At 41.7% G+C, this 11105-nt stretch overlaps 1 protein-coding gene across 1 annotated transcript in view; it reads left to right on the top strand.

Annotated features, from left to right (window-relative positions):
• Spata16 (spermatogenesis associated 16) overlaps nt 1–11105 on the top strand; it is a 236033-nt gene that overhangs the window by 159680 nt on the left and 65248 nt on the right. The window contains exon 5 of the mRNA XM_052731771.1: nt 5526–5673. Coding sequence (XP_052587731.1) covers nt 5526–5673 — 148 coding nt within the window. The remainder of the gene's footprint in view (nt 1–5525; nt 5674–11105) is intronic.

Consider the following 11105-nt stretch of genomic DNA (forward strand, 5'->3'; position numbering starts at 1 on the left):
TACTTTATGGTAATAATCATTTTTCCTTAGGGTTATAATAATTTTCTTCAAGCATTAATCCTTCCGGAAATTTTTTCTTTCCTTCATTGTTTTGTTTTGTCTTGTTGTGAGAAAAGATCTCTCTCATGCAGCCAAGACTGTCCTTGAACTTGTTCCTCCTGCATCTACCTCCTAAGTGGTGGGATCACAAACATGTACCCCCATGCCTAGCTGGAGAATTCATTTCTTTCTTATTCATGAGTTGTGTAAGCAGGCGGCTTGCTCACCCACTCCCTTAGGCATCGCTAGGATGGAGAGCATGTAGACAAAAGAATGACCTGGGTTGATTCCCAGTGGAAAGGAGTCTGCTCTCCTGCAAATACACACAAGAAGGCCTGAATGCACGGCCTGAATCAGGGTGCCAAGGACACAGATCTGCCAATGAGCAGATCAAGCCGCCACATGAAAACCACACTTCTGCCACTTGCAGAAAAGCTGGTGAGTGTTCTTGGGCATGTGCCTTTCCATCCCTGCTGTGAGATGGTTTCGCCAAGCTACCCTGCCAGCAGTCACTTAAACTACCATCAATTGGAAAAGAAAAGGACTAGAGAGTGTTTCCTCCCATCCTGTCCTGACTGTGATCTTGCTAATGTCTTTCTAGAAGCAAGCTGGAAGATTAAATACCTTCACTAATTTTTTTCAGCCAGAATTTAAGACAAAATGCCCACTTCCAGGCTAATCAGAAAGAGCAATGGGAAGCCTCCTAGGTGTTAGAAACTGATAGACAGATCTTTGTCCTCCCCTCAAATATATTTAAGTAAAGTGCTAATGCACAGTGTCTAAGAATAAGACTATATTTGGAGATGGACTCTTTGTAAGGAGGGCTAGGTTAAAATGAGATCTGTGGTGGACCAGTCCAGTGTGAGTGGAATCATAAAAAGGAGATTAAGAACATAAAAGATAGCTGGGAATGTAGCACAGGCATCAGGCACATGCCTCACATTCAGGAGGCACTGGATACGATCCCAACATCACACACACACACACACACACACACACACACACACACACACACACACGGACTCATAAAAAGAAAGAAAGGAAAAGAAAGACAACTTTTGAAGACACAGGGAAGAAAAGGCCATGTCCAAGAGAAAGGGGGAGGCCTCGGAGGAAGCTAGCACTGCTGATAGACACCTCAGTCTTGGGGCCTCCTGCCTCCCCAGCTGGGAGAACGAATTCTTGTTGTTCTGGCCAGTTGCCCTGTGGTCCTCTCTAATGCTAGCCCTGGCTGATTAATACAGGAGCCATGGGGAAATGTACAGAGACAACCAAACCAAACTAGTAGGAACTCATGAACTGTGGACCAGTAGCTGTGAAGCCCCCACGGTACTGAACTAGGCCCTCTTCATAGGCGAGACAGTTGTTTAGCTTGAACTGTTTAAGGGGCCCCTGGCAGTGGGATCAGGATCTGTCCCTGGTGCATGAGCAGGCGTTTTGGAGCCCAGTGCCTATGGTGGGCTTATACAGCATTATAACACTTAAACAGCATTAGTACATGGGGAGGGGCTTGGACCTGCCTCAACTGAATGTGCCAAGCTCTGCTGACTCCCCATGGGAGGCCTTGCCTTGGAGGAGGTGGGAATGGGGAGTGAGTTGCGGGGAAGGCTGGGGGCCTGGAGGAGGGAGGAGACAGGAATCTGTGGCTGATATGTAAAATGAATAGAAAATTTCTTAGTAATAAAAAAAAAATACAGGAGCCAACAGCTTAAATAAACAGTAAAGCCAAGTTCTGTCCTTAAACCCAAGGTCTGAAGCATCCTTCCTCTCCTCCACGTCATTCCACATACATCTTCAGGTGACTTCACATCCACTTGGTCTATAACAGCCCTCCCAGGGCTGATTCCAGCTCTGAGCATGTAGGAGAACAACATTGAAGGAACTGTTTCTCTTACTGAAGACCAAGAGTCTTTATTCATCTGCATCTCTGAATTCCAGACTTGTTGCCTTTGTTGCCATGATTAGGCTTCCAAATCATGATCCAGGACAGAGCACCCAGATCCGACCACAGTCAAGGGCAATTCCATTTGAATAACATCTAACAGCTCCATTCTACAACCCCTTTCGGTGCCCTGCACTTGGAAAAGCAATGTTATGACAATCTAATAGAAAAGAGAACATTCTGCATCATAAGAAGCATTGTTCTTTCTTTGTAGCCAGTATAGATGATCATAGAGGCCATGTGAAGTCACTGAGGAACAGAACAAGCAATGACTAAGTTCGATTAGGGTACTTAATTTAAAATCAGCATAATGGAAGCTCATGGGCTTGAAGAGTTAATATTGTGAAGATGGCTATTCTGCAAAGCCAGCCCACAGATTCAATAGAATCACCATATAATCACAACATCATTCTTCACAGAAATAGAAATGAGCAATCTTAAACTCCATGTAGACACACAAAATATCCCACATAGCCAAAGCAATCCTGATCATAAAGAGAACCATACCAATTTCAAATTATACTATAGAGCCACGGTCATAAAAAACAGCATGGTATTGGTATAAGAACAGACCAGTATGGGGGCATAATAGAGGACCCAGAAATAATCTCACATAGCTACAGCCACCTGAGTTTTTACAAAGATGCCAAAAACATAAATTAACAAAAAAGCAGCCTTTTTAGCAAATAGTGCTGGGAAAACTGGACATTCACATGTAGAAAAATGAAGCTAGATCCCTATCTCTAACCCTGGATGAAAAGCAACTACAGATAGATCGGAGGCCTTTAAAAAGACCTGCAACTCTGACATCGTTCGAGGGGAAATTAGGGGAAAGACTTTAAGGTGTCAGCATATGCAAGCATTTCCTGACTAGGACTCCAGTCACTCGACAATGCCAACAACTGACAAGTGGGACTTCATGAGATTAAAACCTTCTCACAGCACATTGTGAAGCAAGCAAGTGAAGAGACAAGACGGAATTTCTACGGAATGGTAGAAAATCCTCACCATCTATACAGCTGACAAGACTGGTATTTAAAATATACAAAGAACTCAGGCTACATAACGAGAAATCAAACAGCCCAATCAATAAACAGACTACTGAAATGAACAGATAATCCTCGAAAGATGAAATACAAACAGCCAATTAAACATGAAAACATGTTCAACTTCACTAACCATCAGATAAATTTCCATTGAGACTCCATCTCACCCAAGTCAGAATGGCGGCCATCAAGAAAAGAAATAACAACCAATGCTGGCAAGGATGTGGACAAAGAGGAGTACGCACTGCTGGTGGGAATGTAAAATTGCCCAGGCATTATGAAAGTCAGTATGGAGGTCACTCAAAACATACTAAAAATGGAAGTACTGTGTGAACCAGCTGCGCCATTTCCCAGTGCTCACAGAGACACTGCAAATCGATGTTTACAGCAGCACTATTCACACTAGGTAGGGAATAGAAACAAGCTCTGCCCAACAACAGAAGACTGGATAAAGAAAATGTGCTATTTTTTGCACAATGGATTTTTGCAGGAAAATGCATATGACTGGAGATGATCGTGTTGAGTTGAATCAGCCTCAGAAAGACAAATGTCACATTTTCTCTTGTTTTGGGGTCCTAGATGTCAAGAAACATAAAATCATGTAAACTGTTGATGTCATGAAAGAAGAATAAATGGATTCACAAGAGATAAGGAGCGCAAAGTAGGGCACAAAGTGAGGGCATGTGTGGGGGTGGGATATTCACAGTATAGCATATACTTGTATGAGAATGGCACATGTAGGTTGTAGAGGAGCTGACTCTGCCACTCACCTGAGAGAGGCAGCCCTGGTGGCCTGGACTGACCAACTCAGCTACCACCAGGTCCATCCTGGGCCTTAAGTTAGGCCACCCTAACATCTACCCCATCTAGGGCCTGCTGGGACTCGTGAAGGGATTGGTCCTGTGGAATGATAACCACAGGATCTCCATGACTCAGGGTGGCTGTGGGATATCCCAGAGGTTTTTCTGTGAGGATCCAGTGATGATAGTGGACCAGAAACCAGAGGCCTTGAACCAGACCAGTGACTCATTCCAATGAACATTTGCAAGTAAAGCTGATTGGACAAAAGGGTATATACTGTGTGACATGCCGTGGCTCCCAAGGACACCAGTAAAAATGAAGAGAGATTGGAGAGGCAGGAAAGAAGAAGGAGAGAAGAGAGTGTTTTCTTGTTGTTGTTTTGGCTCTCTCTCTCTCTCTCTCTCTCTCTCTCCCTCCCTCCCTCTCTCTCTCTCTCTCTCTCTCTCTCTCTCTCTCTCTCTCTCTCTCTCTCTCTCTCTCTCTGTGTGTGTGTGTGTGTGTGTGTGTGTGTGTGTGTGTGTGTGTATTTTGTTTTGGTTCGGTTTGGTTTGATTTTTTTTCTTAATTTTCATTTAGGATGCTGATGCAGGGGGAGGGGAGGATATGGAGAGACTGGAAAGTGAGTGGAATTGGAGTGCATGATGTGACTTTCCCAAAAGTTCAATCAAGAGATTTTGTTAAATATATTTTAAAATGGACCATGTAACACTGCAAAATGAAAAAAATCAACTTCTTGCTTTTTACCTTGTTGATGTTCTCAAAACATGATGTTGATAATGATATAATTTTTTGTTGGGTTTTCCCCCACTGTTACATAACTCCAATCTGTTGACTTTCTTATTCGTTATAGATAGTCTTGCCAGGGGAACTTCGTATTCTTTTAAATATATATGGACTTTTAATAAAATAGGCTTTTATGCTATTTTCAGAAAAAAATGAGGTAGCTCTAGACATACTTTTTATTCAATCTTCAAGACTCCTTCAGAAGAAAAAGTAGTAGGAAAAGAATAAATGCCCTTTAAAATTTGAGATGGTTCTTTTTTTAATCTGTTACAAGTGTGGTTGTGGCCTATTTAAACGGGAAGCTCTGAGTGAGGGCCAGGCCCTAGCAAGAACGGTATGTGAACAAATGTAATTTAAAGAAACATTTTGCACAGCTGAATTTGTCTTCTGTCACCTGTGATCCGGAGGTAAGGATGCTTTGAGGGGGAAAGCTGAGAAAGATTCTTATTGCTAAAGACTTTCCCCAGTAGTGGAAGAAGAAAAGCATGTGCCTTCTTTTACAAATAATTCAGTACAGGTGGCTCAGAGCATTTTAAATACATACATACATACATATATATATATATATATATATATATATTACCAATTTCTATTCATCAGTAGGTTGACTATCTAAATCAAGTAGAGAAAATGACACCTTGAAAGACAGACTTCTTATTTTTATCTTAAGACAGGCTCAGAGTACAGGTGGCTGTTTACAAACTTTCTTCAGTTAATTGGATTTCTCAACGTGAAATAGTATTTTCAAAACTAATTAAATTTTGTTCTAATGAATATTTAAGACCAAAGTATGTTATCTTTGCTGTACAGCATATAGATTTTTTAAATCATCCATAAAGGTAATTATATTTTTTACATTCTCAAAAAGTCTTACCCTATTATTTCTGCTAAGTGGGTCGCTTGCTTCCTGACAGGCCATGATTGAAGAAGCCATCACCAGAGCCGAGGCTTTCTCAGTTATGTACACACCCTTTGCGACAAAAATAAGGGCTGATAAAATCGAAAAAGTGAAAGAGGTGTTCATCAGAACTCACCCTGCATATGTGGACTGTATCTACACAGGTAAGTCTGTCATCTCATGCAGGTGGCTGATGCTGGCTGCCATGGCAACCATCACAGGCCCTTTGGGCCTTGTTTGTTGCTTCTACTCACAGGTGGAAGCTTTAATCTAAAGAATTCAAATGTGAACCTATTTCTAAGACTGTAAGTAGTGCTAGCTTTCGTTTCAATACAATATGCCTTGTGTGGTCACAATTTTAGACGTTTTAAAGAATAAATGTAGAAACTTTCAAAGTTTTAAAGGAAAAAAATGAAGTAAAGACCTATGACAAAAAGCTACCTTCCCCTCAGTCCCTTTCCATACTCCGAACAGTTAGTATTTTCCTGAAGATGGATTTTCTTTTTTTATCCAAGGCATGCTGCTTGAGTTTCCTATCCACTACCCACCTTACTCCTTGGCCTCTCTTTCTTTTTCCAGATAACCAAGGGTACCTGCTTGAATTACTTTTCTTAAGGGAGGAAAAGGTTTATTTTGGCTCATGGTTCAAGAGATAAAGTCCAACTTAGAAGGAAGAACTAGGGCCAGATGTGAGGGGTGTGTAATAAACCTCAAGGCCCTCCTCTCCTCCTCACTTCTCCAGCTAAGCTTCACCTCCTAAAAGTTTCACAGCCTCCCAAAACAGCACCACCAGATGGAGACCATGTGTTTAAACACATACTCCTGTGGAGGATGTCTCACATCCAAATCCCAGCAGTATGGCAGAGGTCACAACATTGGGATCACAGTCTTCCCTTTTCTTCATTTCTAAAGTCTCTTGCTTTTGTTCACTCACTCCAAAGTATTTTTCCTAACCACTATGTACCAAGGGTTGTTTTGGATTAAGAGGAGTTTTATACACACACACACCAAACAAAAATATGCTCAACAATGACTACAAGATAAAGCAAGTCTTCCAAAGGCATGCACCTGGTATCCCGGTATCAAATTAAGAAATAATCTTTTCTCTTTCCTTTCCTTGGGGCTGAGGCTTTGATTTATGAGGTTAATAACAAGTCTATTATTGATCACGTTTAGAGTATCAGGTACTCTGCATTTGTCCTCTTGTTCTCATAATTGATGAGGAAAGATGATCTACATTAGAAACAAACAGTAACAAGGAAAGACAAATAGCCCTCTGAAGGTCCCTTGCCAGACTGGTGACAGCAGGCCTCAGATGTGGACCCAGTCCTGGCCCTTGAGCTACAGACTTCTAGACTGCTGATTTTTATCCATAATGCCCTAGGTACTCCAGAGGAAAGATAATAAAGCCAACTATTGACAGCTGAATCATAAATCCCTAAAGACCAGAGGGAATTTGAGAAGAAAAAAGAAGAAGCGAATGTGGAATTCAGGCTATAGTGCGAGTTGATACTGGTGTATTGAGTTCGAACACTCTCTTAAGCATTCGACAAAGGGCCCAAGGAAATGGCTCTGCAAGAAAAAGCAGTCAACGCACAAGCTGGACAACCCATGGAAAAGCAGGGCACGGCAGCAAGTGTCTAAAATTCTAGCAGGGCTCTGATGACACACAGCGGTGACAAGAGACTCCCCGCTCCCCCCGGGGAGCTTCCAAGCCAGCTAGCCAGACACAAGAGAGACTCTGCCTCAAGCGAGGTGGTACAAGACTCCCACCCATGATTCTCTTCTGTTATCTACACATGTGCTTGCACGTGTGCCTCACATACAAACATACACACACATGCTCAAAATTCAACTTTTAAAGAAAGATTAAAACACAAAAGAAAAAGTACATTTTTAAAAAGCAGTTAATATTTCTCAGAACTTAGACTTGGTTGTTTGCTATAACTTTTTTGAATTATTTCATTATATTTCAAAGATTTTCTGTTTTTTAAGAAGAGTCAATGGTAGCACATAAAAGTCATACCTACTTATCACCATGGAAAACTGAATCCAGGTCAGCTATTTCCATTGTAATACCTAGAAAACTGCCGGGTGGTGGTGGCCCACGCCCTTAATCCCAGCACTCAGGAGACAGAGCCAGGTGGATCTCTATGAGTTTGAGGCCAGCCTGGTCTACAGAGCAAGATCCAGGACAGGCACCAAAGTACACAGAGAAACCCTGTCTCAAAAAAGAAAAAAAATAATAAAATAAAACTTAGAAAGCAGAGGAATTGATTCATCAAGTTGCCAATTTGCCAATTTCTCTTCTGGTGGAATTAGTTTAGTTATAATTAACCTACTTCCCAGAGAAGTCATGACAATGAATTAATACTTAGGAAGCATTGTTGCCACTGAGAATTTAAAAACAATAATAACATTAATGAGCCAGACTCACATCTCCTGTAACTCCATCAAACCTGGTATCAAGATGAATTATGATCTGTTGGCAAGGCAAATCAGGCTAAAGATCTTACACTTTCGGAGAGAAGATAATTACACATCACTAATGATCGTTTCTATTATTTTTGAGTTACTAACTGCTGGCATATGACGGTGTGATGTGAGAACCTAAAGTAGGAAGACAAAGCATCTCAAGGGGGTGTGAAGTAGGGAGGCAGTGTAGAATTTAAATTTCTCTGGGGCTACTAAAGCTCTTTGCCTCTGTGGAGTCTGTGCTTTGGACAAACAAAATGAGTGGCTGGTGACAGCATTTGCCTCTGGGGCAAAAAAAGCAGGGGTTTTCCCCAAAACTTGTTAGCTGGGGTGAGGGTGAAACAATTATTAGTAGCCTGTTACTAGAGGTAATGCAGTTTTGAGGCGTGGCTTCTTTACCCCTTCAAGGTGAGTGTGGGTACAGAGCATGGAAAGAACAAAGGTCAGCTTGTCTTCAACACCTCTCCCCAGGAGGTGCAGAACAATATTTACAAAGAGCACCAGGATCACCTGTAGCCAGCTAGAGTGAGTCACACCAAGGAATGGATCACTGTGTTTTCTTGCCGTGTCCCCAAAATAAGCATTTGACTTTCATCTATTTTGTAGATTTTTTTTTTAATTTGAAACAGGTATCACTGTCTATCCCTGGAAGTCCTATAGCTGGCCTCACACTTGCAGCAATCCTCCTGCCTTTGTCATTTGAACTGCTGAGACGATTGCCACCATGCCCAGCTGTAGCTATAAGAAGCTTCTACCCTATTGGAAATTCGATTGTCCACTTATTTCAACAGACATTTGTGCAGCGGCTGTGACGGCACAGTCACGTGCTGATAAGTGAAAACGAAAGCTGAATCAGCACGCTCTACCACTGTACTCAAGTCCTCACTCACCCCATTCGAATGACTGAAAAACACCCTTCCATGTCCTACCAATGCCATCTTCAGAAACACTCAACATTTTCATACGTTCTTCTCTTTACTTACCACCTACATTTTGGGTGTATGTGAGTATGTGTGTGCACACCCAGCAGCAGGTCTATGTGAAAGTATGCTCACTTTTGCACACAGAAGTGTGCACATTTGTATGTGCACATTTGTGTGTGTGTGTGTGTGTGTGTGTAGAAAAGAAGTCAACCTTAGCTGTTGTTCCTCAGCAGCCATCCACCTTGTTTTGAGAGTGTCACCAAACAGGCTAAGGTGGATGGTCAGTGTGCCCCACAGATCTTCCTGCCTCTTCCTCTCCAGCACCGGGATTACAGGTGATTATTACCACACATGGCTTTTTACATGGGAGGGAACACAGGTCCTCATGCTTGCACAATATGGAATTAGAGAAATGGTCTGAGGAAACACAATAGATCAGGTGGTGTGCCAGGAACCTTGAGAGTCGCAGGAAGGGGTATCTAACAAAGCTTTGCTGGAGAAGCTGTTGCTAATCATTAAAACTTGGAGACCAGTACTCTGGATCCAGCCAGTGGAGGCTGGCAGACAGACCTCCACCTCAGAAACTCTGCCCAGCTCTGGGTCACCTTCACGGAGCCTCCCCGGGACAGAGGGCCTCACTCCCTGGTCACGGTGATGCAGCAAACCCAGCTGTAGTCAGCAGAGGTGACCATGAGCAGGAAGGTCCCCCAGCCACCAACGCGTTTTCTCCAACCCATCTTCTCTGTAGATATTTCTACATTAAAATTAGAGGCATAGGAGGAAGGTAGAAAAGTAATTCAATCTAAAATAATTTTGGAATTTAAGTATAGGTTTTAATTTTTTTCCATATAAACCAGTTAAATGAGAAATTAGCCTGGCACTGATTTATCATGAGGAAACTCACTGACCTTCTGTGGAAGAGGTCATTTCTATCAGACTGATGAGGAGAGAGTTAAATTTCAGCTTTGTAGGATGCCCAGGCTCCAGCATGCACCAGAAGTCAGGGTACATCCATTTTTAGATTGGACCCACCAAAATCTTCAAGCCATATTATAATAGAGCTTCATTGTACTGTGTTTTATGGAGGAAAAATTACTGATTTTTTTATAGCATAGCTATCCATTTTTCTTATTTAAGAAAACATCCAGTTTGATTCATGTGGTGTAGTCGGGGTATATAAAACAAATAATAATTCACCAGCCCTGGAATTATTATGCTTTCATTTATAAAGATTTTGCTTGTGATTTTTATTCATATATTCCAATGAAATAATGCAATTCCATGCAGTTCTTATTCTTGCATGGCTGTATTTTAATAATAATAAAGTAATACAATAAGCATACCCTGTCTCCTCTTGATGAAAATATCAAGATTTATTTGCTAAATAAATAAATATTCAGTAATGGATCTGTGCTTAGGCATGTTTAATAGAAAAGTTTTCTGGATCAGATATCAATTACTTTAACACTTAAGTGGGTAGAGTCATAGTTTGTCTTTCCTGTGCACTGCAACTCCCAGGAGTAAATACGTATGTACAGAGGAGTAATATATTGTTTTTAAATAGACCTTTAAAAATTGCTTCTCACTGGAATTTATAAGTTTGTTTTTGCACAGCCATCATTTACCAGTAAGGATAATGTATTCTTATTTTCTCTGAAACATAAAGTCAAAATTCCTCATTTTTTTATTCCTTCCTTAAATCATATAATTTTATCATGATCAAGAGTTTTCCGGATCAGAATGTCTTCCTCTTTGTAACCAGCTTTCACAAACTGAAAAAGTTATGGAATTAAAGAGCCTGCATCCCCAACATTGTTAGGAAAATGTTGCAGGCAAGTTTGTGATCATGAGGATAAATCAGTGGTATTTCTACAGAGTTCTCGGTAGAACTAGAGAACCACTCCCAAAGTAAAGACACACCTCGTAAACCGGCTGGAAGTCTGGATTGTTGACACAGTGTTGCTCTTCTGGTGTGGTGTGTCCGGGCAGCACTGTAACGGAAGTGAATGCTTCCCGGCCACAGTCCGTGCGTTCCCTGTGGCCGCAGTCCATGCAATCCTGTGGCCGCAGTGCATTCGACTTCTACCTCACCTGAGCCTCACCTCAACTCCACTGCGGCTTCTCTAATGCATTTCCTCATGATCTCTGAGCAAAGGTGGACAGTGTTGCTCTCAGAGACATCAGCCATGATCCAAACC

Source organism: Peromyscus californicus, unplaced genomic scaffold, assembly GCF_007827085.1.
Source record: "Peromyscus californicus insignis strain IS unplaced genomic scaffold, ASM782708v3 Scaffold_9__1_contigs__length_137607984, whole genome shotgun sequence".
Lineage (NCBI taxonomy): Eukaryota > Metazoa > Chordata > Mammalia > Rodentia > Cricetidae > Peromyscus > Peromyscus californicus.